Source organism: Camelina sativa, chromosome 13 (assembly GCF_030686135.1).
Source record: "Camelina sativa cultivar CO46 ecotype springtype chromosome 13, ASM3068613v1".
NCBI classification, from domain to species: domain Eukaryota; kingdom Viridiplantae; phylum Streptophyta; class Magnoliopsida; order Brassicales; family Brassicaceae; genus Camelina; species Camelina sativa.
In genome coordinates, this window is record NC_141892.1 from 6,706,143 (window position 1) to 6,719,723 (window position 13,581).

The 13,581-nt window shown below is 34.5% G+C and overlaps 4 protein-coding genes across 4 annotated transcripts in view; 2 read left to right on the forward strand and 2 right to left on the reverse strand.

The window, feature by feature from the left end:
- LOC104735714 (SART-1 family protein DOT2) overlaps nt 1–13,358 on the reverse strand; it is a 47,995-nt gene extending 34,637 nt beyond the window's left edge. Inside the window, exon 1 of the mRNA XM_087481387.1 lies at nt 13,285–13,358. The gene's annotated coding sequence lies outside the window, so the exon portion shown is untranslated. The remainder of the gene's footprint in view (nt 1–13,284) is intronic.
- LOC104735723 (uncharacterized) lies at nt 80–2,559 on the reverse strand. Its single transcript, XM_010455562.3, has 8 exons — nt 2,303–2,559; nt 1,912–2,134; nt 1,743–1,801; nt 1,568–1,627; nt 1,417–1,486; nt 1,096–1,165; nt 895–921; nt 80–540 (listed from the first exon to the last, which is right to left on the reverse strand). Exons 2-8 carry the CDS (start codon nt 2,095–2,097, stop codon nt 491–493), a joined length of 522 nt encoding a protein of 173 aa, XP_010453864.1. The 5' UTR covers nt 2,098–2,134; nt 2,303–2,559; the 3' UTR covers nt 80–490.
- On the forward strand, nt 2,575–5,734 carry LOC104735724 (TOM1-like protein 1). Its single transcript, XM_010455563.3, has 4 exons — nt 2,575–2,859; nt 3,851–4,387; nt 4,747–5,010; nt 5,115–5,734. The coding sequence occupies exons 2-4, from the start codon at nt 3,869–3,871 to the stop codon at nt 5,550–5,552; spliced, it is 1,221 nt and encodes a 406-aa protein (XP_010453865.1). The 5' UTR covers nt 2,575–2,859; nt 3,851–3,868; the 3' UTR covers nt 5,553–5,734.
- Nucleotides 9,675–12,854, forward strand: LOC104735725 (putative arabinosyltransferase ARAD1). The gene is made up of 9 exons (XM_010455564.2): nt 9,675–10,373; nt 10,472–10,645; nt 10,864–11,021; nt 11,114–11,261; nt 11,485–11,600; nt 11,695–11,833; nt 11,934–12,044; nt 12,185–12,253; nt 12,555–12,854. The coding sequence occupies exons 1-9, from the start codon at nt 9,888–9,890 to the stop codon at nt 12,693–12,695; spliced, it is 1,542 nt and encodes a 513-aa protein (XP_010453866.2). The 5' UTR covers nt 9,675–9,887; the 3' UTR covers nt 12,696–12,854.
- Nucleotides 13,359–13,581: the final 223 nt, after the last annotated feature.

A 13,581-nucleotide genomic window follows, 5' to 3' on the forward strand; every position in this document is an offset into this window, starting at 1 on the left:
GTTATAGGCCTCATGTAGATTGTATAATTTAAGCAAATTTTGTAGATGAATAGTTTTCTTCTTTATTTGTGCTGAAAAATACAAAATCACACTCCATACCATTAGTGTGTTCATAATAAAACAAGATCTTTTGTTGCATTTGTCATGTTCATCTAACCAACACTCCATGGATTGGGCATTAGAACAAAGCCATTTTCTCAATGTGCCAAAAAATGCTCGAGCATTTGGTACCCCTTATACAAAGCCAGCAAAAAAATTGATATCACCATTGGTCAAATCAATCTAATCCTGGAGAGGCAAATTCTAAATTCTACATGTCCAAAATGTTTTAAAATGGGATATTTCGTCATCATCATGAGTAAACGTAACAACTAAAGATTTCTCACAGATAGTCCCAGACGAAGTCAGAAGGTGGAGTTCATGTTCTCGCTTCTGCTTGGTCCATCTGAGAGATCCGGTTGAAGAGAAGTCACATCGAAATTTGAAGGTGCTACAGAAGCTTTAGTCCACCTGTTACTTCATCAACAACTTCAACTGGTCCTGCGGAAGTAACACCTCTTAAGTCTTAGAATGTTATGCTAAGAAAAGCTGATGATAACCAACCAACAAACAAATTCTACTAGAAGAATCTCAATTCTCTTATCACAGAACAATATGAATTTGGATACCATACAACACTATACGTCCCCCTTTATAGCTTACATTTTCATATTTTGTATTCTTATGAGCTACAGATTCCATTCAGGTTGAAGGACACGCACCAAGATTGAACTAATAATAAGCTAGCACATGTAAGTTATCTAGGGTAATTGAGATTTGGAACTCTCAAACTCATCTCTTTTCCATCAGAGTTAACTTTAAAACAAACGACATGGATCAGATATAACAACTTACCAAGAATAGCCATGACTGTCCTTGAATCTGGAAAAGGACATAGACGTGTATTAGATTCACTATTTGCAAAAAAATGCTCCTAAAATACTAACAAAAGAAGATCAGGGGAAGGAGGATTTATCCCTGTTAATTAACCAGCTAACAAAGGTAAAAGCACCACGGGATTTGACATTTGAAAGGGGCATGAACTATATAACTCACTTGGGGCGATCTGCGTTCTTCCAGCGTCAATGGTGATATGGGTAGGCAGTTTAAGGGATTTAGCCCTTTCCTGTCAATATTGTGAAATATGAACAGTCAATGCATCATCCTAAGAAATGGATCAGCTCCATGAAATCTCAAATTCCCCTTAAAATATTCATGGTCTGATATATCAAGAAACTAACATCTGGCAACTCCTACAAAGCTCGTGAAGATCAAATTTGTCAACAGCACTAAAACTGTGGATCCCAAAATAGATTTCAATCACACAGACAATCCACTTTACAGTAACAACACTACAAATTGTTTTAGTAAACTCACTTGCAATTCTAGCATCTCATCCTCGTCCTCGATTTTAACAACCACTTTTGGCTGTGCACACTCCTCCCAGCTGCAATAGCAAACCAATACTTTTTTTATTCTAATCATTAAGTTACTTAAATCGATTTGTTTGTGACTTAAGAGGGAATACCAGTCCAATGCTTTTGGAGCTCGACGAACAAGCTTTTTGTATAACCCTAAAGTGGCATGACTGCAAAAAAAACGCAAAACATAAATCAAAACAATCAGTACAAGAACACCCCAAATATTTAAGAATGAAACAATAAAGAGAAACAGAGAGAGCATGATTAGTTAGTTAAAATTACCTGCACTGAGCTGCAATCTTTCCTTTGCCCATTTTAAGATCATTCCTCACAACCAAAACCTGAGGAGTGTGAAGACAAAACAGATTTTGATAACAAAGTCAATTCAACAACAACTGACTGTGTTTCGATTACAGTATAAAAGAGACAAAATGTAGTAAAAGAAAGAAACCATCTTGAAATCATCGAGTATATCAGCGAGCTTCTCGATCTCGAGTAGACCCTTGGATTGAGTTTTGGTATCTCCATCAACAGCAGCAGCAGCAACAACAACAGGTTTGGTATTGGAACGGCGAGTGCCAATGCAGAATCCAAGTGCAGCTCCAACTATTAGGGCACTCAACCACGTTAAATCCATCGCCAAGTATATATTCCTTCTATCCTACCCACAAAACCTGGAAACACACAAAAAGTGATTTTGATTGAAAACTGAGAGAATCTATGATTGAAAATTAAGCGTTTTCAATTCACAGCGATCTGCTGCTCGGGTCAGGTTTCTATAGTAGAAATGGAACAATTTAGGATAATCAAAAAGTCTAAAGAAGAGAATCGACGAAGCTTACGAGTTCGAGAATTGAGAAACGGCTCTGCAGTTTTTGATTCCTTTTTTTCTCAACCCGGCGTGAAGATTTTAGCTTTAATGCATACCATTAAGCTAAATCAAAATCAAAAAACAATTTAATGGTTTAATATAAATGTTATTTTTCACCAAATAAAATTCAAATTCCACATAATGATAAAAATTAAAAAAAAAAAAATGGTTATCGATTATTTTGGTTCGTTGGATGATTGGCTTAGACAAATTTTAAAAATAATATACAGGTATTAGAAAAATAAAGTAAATCTTATTGGCAATAATGTTAGCGTAAAGGAAGGGAAACGTAGTTAGGATAAAGTTATTCCAGCGACCAAACAAACAAACAAACTTAAAAAGACGAAAACGCAGTTTTGTTCTTCTTCGTCAGAATCAGAATATATGTACGGCGTCAACGGGAATTGACCTTGTCACAGCTTTTCCTATCTCAAGTTCATCCTCCTCCCATCATTTTTACCAGATCGACCACCTTATTCGAGCTTTTGTGTTCTTCAAACTTCGCATCTCTTTGTAGCGTATCAGAAGGTAAAAAAATTTAACGATTTTGCTGCTTTTTGGTTTACTGTTGTTCCATGCTGATCGTTCTAGTTCGATGATATGAACTGCGTTTTCCTCATGGGGTTTTTGCTGATGACTGAGTTTTTTTTTTTTTTTTTTTTTTCTTTCGGATTTTTGATATTGGAATATCGAATTCGGGTTTTTTTTCTTAGCAAACCCTAATTAGATTCGTCTTTTTATACCTTGTTTAATGTTTGGTGGATCAATAAGGATTTTTTTGTATGATGGAGTAGATCGTGTGTATGCTAAAACCTGATGGATCATGTAGGTAGGTTTTTTTATCTTAGTAAAGATATGTGTATGTTATTTGATTCGGGTGCAAGAGATTGATGATGAAATCAGAAGTAGTATATTGTGTACAGAGATGTTTGAAAGAAAGCAACAACGGCTGTCAAAATTATGTGGTGATCTGGTGGAATAATCACTGTTATCTTCCATTGGTCTTGGAATTTCTAGGTTTCAGTTCTTAGCAGTAGTTTAAACATGCATATGCATCTTAGGTCTAACTTAGACATGATTCTCATCTGGAAAATGGCTAATAGATATATGCTTATTTACTTCACTAGCTGTAAGCTTGAAATGGATGCCTGCCTTAGGTTCATTATTCTTCTTTCATTACGTTGTACACACCATGATTCTCAGATTTGGACCTTTTTGTGTATTTGGTTATGGGGTGAATGAGTCTCTGCAGAATTCTTCAAGTGTTTTCTGACTGTTAGTTGTGATTTCTTACAAATTGAATACTGGAGGCGAGCTGTGCAGATTCATGTTTGGATTCTGACGGCTCCTTTGTATGAGTATACAACAAGCAGCTCCTTTTTTGCTCGTTTTTGTTTAGTATTAATAGTGCATATTTGAATTAGTAGATGTATCAGCTTATTTTCTGCTATGTTCTGTACCTACAGTTCCAGGCTTTCAGCTTCTTGGGCATGACTAGGTTTACAATTTTTATTTGCAGGTTTGAGTATCAGCAAAGATGAGTGACAATCTTATGGACAAAGTTACCGCATTTGGTGAGCGCCTGAAGATCGGAGGTTCGGAAGTGAGCAACAAGATCAGTGCTGGTGTGAGCTCAATGAGCTTCAAAGTCAAGGAACTTTTTCAAGGGCCAAACCCGACCGATAAAATAGTCGAGGATGCTACTACGGAGAATCTAGAGGAACCTGACTGGGATATGAATTTGGAAATATGTGATATGATAAACCATGAGACGATTAATAGCATTGAGTTGATCCGTGGAATAAAGAAGAGGATAATGATGAAGCAGCCGAGAATTCAATACCTTGCCTTGGTTTTGCTTGAGACATGTGTTAAGAACTGTGAGAAGGCCTTTTCAGAGGTGGCAGCAGAAAGAGTCCTTGATGAAATGGTAAAGCTAATTGAGGATCCACAGACAGTTGTGAATAATCGAAACAAAGCTTTGATACTGATTGAAGCTTGGGGAGAATCGACCAGTGAACTCCGCTACCTACCAGTTTTCGAAGAAACTTACAAGGTAACTATGACCTGGTACCAACCAATGCTATGGTACTAAATTCTACCATACAGGTTTCATTTACACTATTTTATTTTATTAAAGATGACACTATCTTAAATCCTTGATTCATATCCATCTCGTGCTGAGTTGAAGTGGTTTGGCCTTACTTTATGAGATTTCTTGCCCTGGGAAAATATAATGTCTAGCATATGGTTTTTGTATAAAACAGATAAATAAATGACTCATGTTTCATTGAATTGGCTCAATCTAGTTGTAGGAACTGATTGAAAAAATGAAAAGCTGTGAGATCTGATGTCAGAATTTGTTATGATCAGTTCTTAATGTTTTTGTCTTGTATTTTTGTTGCTGTACCGCAGAGCTTGAAAGCTAGAGGTATTCGCTTCCCTGGACGAGACAACGAGAGCTTGGCACCTATTTTCACTCCTGCTCGGTCAACTCCAGCACCAGAAGTAAATGTGGATCTTCCTCAGCATGTGCATGAGCCTGCACATGTTCGGTATGATGCTCCTGTAAGAAGCTTTACCGCTGAGCAGACAAAGGAAGCTTTCGATATAGCAAGAAACAGCATTGAACTTCTTTCCACGGTTCTGTCCTCTTCGCCTCAACAAGATGCTTTACAGGTAAATCAGCTCGGAATTATTTGGCATCATTTCCTATTATCTAATTTAAAAATGGATAACACGGGATATCCGCGATATGTTTTCATTATCTCTCTAATTTGCAGGATGACTTAACAACAACACTTGTACAACAATGTCGTCAATCTCAAACCACTGTCCAAAGAATCATCGAAACAGCAGGTGAAAACGAAGCACTTCTATTCGAAGCCTTGAATGTGAACGACGAGCTAGTGAAAACGCTGTCCAAGTATGAGGATATGAACAAACCCTCTGCACCACTAACCGCACACGAACCAGCCATGATTCCTGTTGCTGAAGAGCCCGACGACTCTCCGGTTCATGGAAAAGAAGAATCTCTGGTTAGAAAATCATCTGGTGTTCGTGGTGGATTCCATGGAGGTGGTAGTGGGGATGACATGATGGATGATCTTGATGAGATGATATTCGGTAAGAAAAGCGGTGGTGATTCTTCGACTAATGCTGATCGTGACCCGAATAAGGAGCAGCCTTCGTCCAAGAACGATGATCTCATTCGATTCTGAGATGGGTTTTCTTTTTCAAGCGAAATAATAGCACTCTTGTATGGAATTGGTAGTATGAATGAACAGATTCAGTGTAAGTAATCTGTGTTTGGAGATCTCTTTGACTGGTGTGATGTGTTTATAAAGGTGACGTATTATGTATGACACAAGATTGGAAATGTGTTTTACTTTTGTTTTGCTTTTTTACACATTTTTTTTACTTCTTTTAATTTGGTATGCCAATTAGTGAGTCTTAAGAAAAAGCTCATAATATCCATTGTGTCCCGAGTCTGTAGTGCTGCTGTACGTATCATGTCATTTACGAACTATTCATATACTGTTTAGATAGTTCGTACTTCGTAGTAATCTAACATATGTTAAATATTACTAATAAGTTACGGACTTACGGTGACTGTGGTTAAAAAATAACCTTGTCAGATACGTACAATTCCTATTGCTTAGCTTTCGTGGGATTACATTCTATGGTATCTACGATTTTGGTAGTTTTATTGGAAGCACCGGCCAGCGGGTAAAAACTGGACTAGTAAAGATGAGTGACGAGGGAGGACAATGTAAGTGATAAGGTTTAATATTGGCTCTCTGATCAGACAATTTTTTTGTCCCACAAAAATTGATTTTCTACAATTTTGAATTAACTTAAGTTAATATTTTGTAAACTTCAAGAAATAATCATTTAAATTTCTAAACTGTTATTGGTCTACAATTAAACAATATATATTTAGTGAGAGAAAATAATTTATTTTAAATCAGTAATCATTGGTTTTTTAAAATGTGTAAAATCTTCTAAACATCATTCTTTTGGGGACAGAGGGAGTATAATGAATACCATCTCGCCTAGGAAGAAATATTTGACAGGAATTTGAATTGAGTTTGAATTTGATTAGGGAAAACCAAGAAGAATCACAAAAGCCAGACACTAAAGGTAGAAAAAAATCACAATGGAACAAAACAAAACTAAATTTATCACCAAATGATAGTGTATGTAGTACTAGATGATATAGGATATTTAATTCTTGGCGTTATCAAAAACAAAGACTGAGACAGGGTAGATAATATCCATAAATATACCCTCATAATATCCATTTTTTTACACTAACTTGTGTAGGTAAAACACATCTGATCCCCCTTCAAAAATGGCTCTTGCATACCCTCTTTAATTCCCCCATGTAGATCCCCAACTGTTTTGCAAATCGAAAAGCAGAGTACCGTATGCCATAAACCCATATGCGACGATCAGAACAGTATGCCTAGGAAATCGGCAGTCTCTTCTTGGTGAGTTGCTTAGCCGTAAAATTCATATATTTGTTCTAGCTACCTAGCTATATCACTTACCTCCTCATAGTCAACGAACTTAGGATTACAAATAACAATGATGCCAACAATACCCTTTGTTTCCAGTAGTTCAACGATAAACTGAGGGGACAATTCTCCGAAGTAGATCTGGATTTTCGCGAACAAGATGCCTGATGATTACACTATCATCACCTAGCCCTACAATGGTTTTAACAAACATACATTAGTTCAGATTTTAGGTCAGAAGATCTGAGTACGAAGGACACTTAAATCTCATATCCACAAATTTCGTGTAGACATTAAAAAAATAGAAAAAAGAAAGTAATAAGCATGACAACAATGGCGCAACAAGCAACAAGAGAGAATCTACTAACAAAAGCTTTGTAACATTTTTAAATTATTCTTTATCAAGAAGTAAAAAAACAAGAGAACAAAATATGACTACCAACACCATATATAGTCCTACAATGGGTTTTTGTTTTTTGTTTAACAAACATACATTAGTTCAGAAGATCTGAGTACGAAGAACACTTAAATCTCATATCCACAAATTTCGTGTAAACATTAGAAAAAAAAAACTAATAAGCATGATCCAAACAACGGCGCAGCAAGCAAGAAGAGAGAAACTATAAACTAACAAAAGTTTTGAAACATTTTTTAAAATTTTTTTTATGAAGAAGTAAAAAAGAGAGAACAGAAGATGACCTCCGGTGGAAGTAGATAAGCGGGAGCTGGGAAAGCGAGATCGTCTTGTCTTATCCTTTCTTGTTCCATTCGAACCTCTGCATCAAGTCTGGCTTGTTTTTTGCCCTTTTTTTACCTCTGCATTATCGTTACTATGAAACTCACTTCTAAAAGTCGAAACTTTAGATCTCTAGTGTTTTACTTTTGGTTTGCTTTTTTACTCACTTTCTCAACATTTTTTTACTCACTTTCTCTACTCTAACCGCAAAAAACATAACTATAAGTATAACTACTGGTTAGGTATGGACGTAAGGTAATTAGGTATGTCAATTAGTGAGTGTTTAAGAAGAACTCATAATATCCATTGTATCTCGACTAATTCAGAATTAGATAATCTTTGGTTGCATTGTTTCAACCAAAATATAATTATATACTTTTAAAGAAGTTTAGTAACTTATTGAATAAATTGATTATTTAATAATTTATATTACATAAATATTCTTTTAAATAAGTATCTACCAAAACTTGTACAAAAATTATAAAATATTTCTCTCAATTATGGTTTTATAGCTTTCTTAGTTCCTTCAATAGTTTTTCCACTATCCAAAAACTGAAGAAAACTTACCTATTATTTATTATATTATTTAGATTCATTATGAAAATAAATATTATTCAAGATGATTAATCGAAAACTAAAGACGCTTTTCTGAAAGATTGATAAAGTCATATATAAGAATCATATGGAAAATGATTCAATTATACCAGTATAAGTGAGACCAAAACCTAACTTATATAGATTTACAATTCACAATAATTTGGTTTTAATAAATTATTATAAACATATTATATATATATATATATATGTGTTAACTAACTATATATTGATAAATGATATATGATTAGAATATTATTAATAAGTAAATAGAAATTGAAAAATAGTTACATAATAATTTGATGTGAATTATTTTTCTTAAAATGAATACAAAATTAAAGCAAAATAGTAAATACACGACATATCTTAAGGATGACAAGTAAAATTGAAAATAAAACTAGATATTTTGATGTTCATAATATAGGAATAATATCTATGTAGTACTAATATCCCAAAAAAAATTAATAACAATTTAGATGATAGAAAAGTTAAATATTTCATCATATTTTAAAACAAAAATATCACACATGTTTATTTATTATATATATATATATCATATCTTACATATATATATCATACACACATGTTGAACTTCTTATAAACATAATAGCATATGCTACACACATGTTGAACTCTTACATAAAATATATAAGAATTACAAAAATGCAATAATTAAATATTAATATCTTTTATTATTTATTTTATTTTTAATTGTCATTAATCATTCATTAGAATGCTATAAATACTATGGAGGTGAAAAAAATGATATAAACACAAATAAATAATTGCAATTAATTAAAATTTAATGCCTTAAAATATCGATATGATTATAATAATGAGAGTTACAAAATATTTGATAGAATATGTAAGTTAATAAAATATGTGAAAAATTCATAAAAATAAATTTATGGTGGATAAAGAACTGAATTTTTGGTTTGAATATAAAAATTTAAAATTACTATAAATATAAATATATGACAGGAACTTCAAGCTAATCAGATTGTAATTTTAAATATACATTTTGTTCTCTCTTAAAATAAAATATATATTCAGCTATTTCTCTATAAATATTTATATTTTAAAATATATTTTAGTTTATTGTAATTAGAATGAAATTACAATAATCATATTATGTGAATTATTTCTATTAAAGTGAAGAAATAAAACAGAAAATTATTATTGGAAATTATGATTTAAAGTAGAAGAAAAATTGAAAATCTTATAATATATTACTTTGATTCAAGTTGTTTTTTTTTACAGATGCTAACTCTCTAGGTGAGTTCTAGAATAAAATTTTAGAATAAATATACTTTAGTTTATTATAATTAGAATGAAATTATAAAATAAATTAAGAATCATATTATGTGAATTATTTCTATTAAAGTGAAGAAATAAAACAGAAAGTTATTATTGGAAATTACGATAAAAATTGAAAGAAAAATTGAATATTTTATAATATAGTACTTTAATTTCAAGTTATTTTTTAGAATGTAAAAAGGATTGCGCCGGAGTTGAGAAAATTTACTTATCAGTACAGTTATGCAATTTAGCGTTAACAATCGCAGACGCAATCGCGATTAGGTGACGCCCATCGCCACTTTCCACACTCCACTATCAGCGCAAAAAAAAAAAAAAAAAACCCAAATGAGTAACAAAAATTTGTAATCGAATTCGGATCGAAGAAAAAGAATCAGATCTCTCTCACGATGTCTGGAAAACAGCAAAATCATCATCGTACTACTTCCTCCAGACCCAGATCCAAAACCCTATATCTCATCGTTCCCCTCGTCGCCTTCTCTCTTCTCGTTATTCTCTACACCTTCTCTTCCTCCTCCCAACCCTCCGTATCCTATGTGAACTCGTCGGACCGGTCAGAGACGTCCTTCGTTACCTCGCTTGAGCATTTCTTGATCCATAAGGCGCCGAAGCTCACTTCACCGGTTAGAGACGATACGGTTCGTGGCGAGAGAGTTGACGACGACGCGAGGAAGCTCGACGAGATGGTGTTTGAGAGAGAGAATCGTTGGTTGAGCGAAGATCCGGGATCTCCTCTTGGATTTCCGATTAAGGTTTACGTTTACGAGATGCCGAAGAAGTTCACTTTTGATCTTCTCTGGTTGTTTCACAATACTTACAAAGAGACTTCGAATGCTACCTCTAATGGCAGCCCTGTGCATCGCCTTATAGAACAGGTACTATAAGAAAGCTTAATTGAATCATTTGGTTTGTTGTTAGAAGAAGCTTAATTGTATCTATTGAATAACTTGGCTAATTTTTTTCTATATTGCAGCATTCTATTGACTATTGGCTCTGGGCTGATCTGATCTCTCCTGAATCCGAAAGACGTTTGAAAAGTGTCGTGAGAGTTCATAAGCAGCAAGACGCTGACTTCTTCTATGTTCCGTTTTTCACTACGATCAGCTTCTTCTTGTTGGAGAAGCAGCAATGCAAAGCACTCTATAGGGTGTGAGTGAGCTTTGATTATATATATTATCTAGAACATTAGATTCAGTCTTCAATTTTAGATATTTAGTTTACATCTCCATGTGCTTTCTTTGAAAAGTATCGAGCTGATTTTAACTCTTTAAACTTGTGTTTTGAATATACTCGAACTTTTACCCCCGGGTGTTTAACAAAGGACATGTCATTGGTAACATTTTCTTAACTTTTTTCCAACTGCAGGAAGCTTTGAAGTGGGTCACAGATCAGCCTGCTTGGAAGAGGTCCGAGGGAAGGGATCACATATTTCCCATTCACCATCCCTGGTCTTTCAAGTCCGTCCGCAAATTTGTGAAAAAAGCAATCTGGCTTTTACCTGATATGGACTCCACTGGGAATTGGTGACTCTAGATGTCCTTCTGTAACTGATTTGTGATTCGTGTTGTCTGCTTTAGCTATACGTTGTTGATTCTGTTTGAACTTGATGTTGTAGGTATAAGCCTGGGCAAGTTTCACTGGAGAAAGACTTAATTCTTCCTTACGTTCCCAATGTTGATATTTGTGATGCCAAGTGCTTGTCAGAAAGTGCACCAAGGAGGACCACACTACTTTTTTTCCGAGGGCGGTTGAAGAGGAATGCTGTGAGAATCATACCACTTCTAATTCTATTACTTTATAAGTTACAATCAAATGCTCTTGCCTTTTTCTTTGTTGTTGACATTTAGGATTCACATAATACTTGGAATACTTCTATTGTTATATGAAGAATAATTGGAATACCTCACTATACTGGGAAAGCTCTTAGTCATTCTTTGCCTTCTCTATTCTGTTTCTCACGAATGGGTTGCTGAAATTTTGTTTTAGGGAGGTAAAATACGTGCCAAACTCGGTGCAGAACTAAGTGGTATCAAGGATGTTATTATTTCTGAAGGGACTGCTGGAGAGGGAGGAAAATTGGCAGCTCAAGGTGGCATGCGTAGGTATATTCTGAGTTGCTTCATGGCCCGTTTGGTTGCGGTGCAATACTTTCTTTGCTTTCAACTTGTTTATCTAATTTTGTCTACCTTCTGTCAGATCTTTATTCTGTTTGTGTCCTGCTGGTGACACACCATCTTCGGCGAGGTTGTTTGATGCCATTGTCAGTGGCTGTATACCTGTTATAGTCAGTGACGAGTTAGAATTTCCTTTTGAAGGAATACTTAATTACAAGAAGGTATATCAGAGTTTTAACCCTTGTTTGTCTAAATTATTCTATATACATAAAGCAGAGTTTGTATGACTTTTTGCTCTCTTTCTTTTGTTTTTCATCTCAGGCTGCTGTGCTTGTTTCTTCCAGTGACGCAATACAGCCAGGGTGGCTTGTAAATCATCTGAGAAGCCTTAAGCCCTTCCAAATCAAGGAATTGCAGAATAACCTTGCTCAAGTATGTACTTACTTTTCCTTCTCTTTAAAAACTTTGATTTTGCAAAAAATGATATTACCTATTTTCATAGTTCATATGCGTCACTTGTGCAGTGGATCTTTATGTATTTTAAGTAATATGGTTCCTTTAAACTTTTCCAGTACTCGCGGCATTTCCTATATTCGAGCCCTGCTCAGCCATTAGGTCCAGAGGACTTGACATGGAGAATGGTATGTACCTACCAGACTTAAATACTATTACGGATATGGCGATATGGGGGAAAATAGAAAGAAATAATAGTATCTGACAGCATGGTGTAACTAAATCAGTATTGATATTGTGCAAAAAGAGAGTATTAGATTAAAAAAACTTCAGTTTGATGTTGTCAATGGCTAATTTAAGGTCACTTCCTTGATCCGCCGTGGTTTAGTATCTGCCTTTGATCACACTCATTTGATGGTGTAGAACTTACTGCAATGTATAAATCTAAGATTCAGAAAATCTTGATGATGTTCTTGTTGTCAATGGCAGATGGCGGGAAAGCTGGTGAATATCAAGCTTCACACGAGGAGGTCACAGCGGGTCGTGGAAGGATCTAGGAGTATTTGCAGATGTGATTGCTGGAGACCCAACTCAACAGCTTCCAATTCTTTCAGTCCTCTCTTGGCTTAAAACCTATCACTCTGACCCAGATACATATACTGTTGAGTGTTTATCCAAATAACTTTTCGCCATCTTGCTTAATATGTTTTATATAATTTATGCGCATACCTTTAAAAATTCGCAACTTGTGGTTAAAGAATGAATGGAACTGTGATAACTTGAGAGCAAGATTGAGAGTCCTTTGGGCCAAGACACTATATAGAAGGCACTTTGAACAAATGTTTTCAATTTCGATACGTCTGAAGTTATCCGGAGCGTCTGAGATGGTGAGTTGTTGGTTCTATCTATTGTATGTAGAACATGGACATTCAATATTCATTCATCACATAATTTTGAAAATAAATTTAGTATACTTACCAAATGCCAGATGTTTTGTGGTATTGTTTATTTACGATAGTGAGAAAAGTATTCGTGGTTAGTAGTAGTAGTTGGAATATTGACATTTTTGACCAATGCTACGTACACACGTTATCTCATTAAACCCAACTAAATACAGTGCGTATAAAAACATTACATTTGTAGAAAATAAAATAAAAAAGGCTTGAAATACTCGAGAGACCGCGTATTTCCTTTTCCTTTTCGAAATTGTCCAAGGTACCCCTCTATCGTCTCTTTCAGTGTGTGCTTACACGTTTTGATTTGTGTCCTGAAAATCACCCCCCCCCCCCCCCCTACGCCATTCTTTTTTATTTTTCTCCATATTGTTTTTGTTTTTGTTTTTTTTTCTTTCTAATGTAGTAGTTTAGTCCTTGAAAATATCTGAGGTCTCTTCAGTCAAAAATTTCGATCAAAACTCAAAAGTAAAAAAAAAAAAACGCTTTATCAGAATAAGAACATTGGCAGATAATTAATTACTTAAATCACAACAAATCTCCCTTCAATATAAAGAGGATTT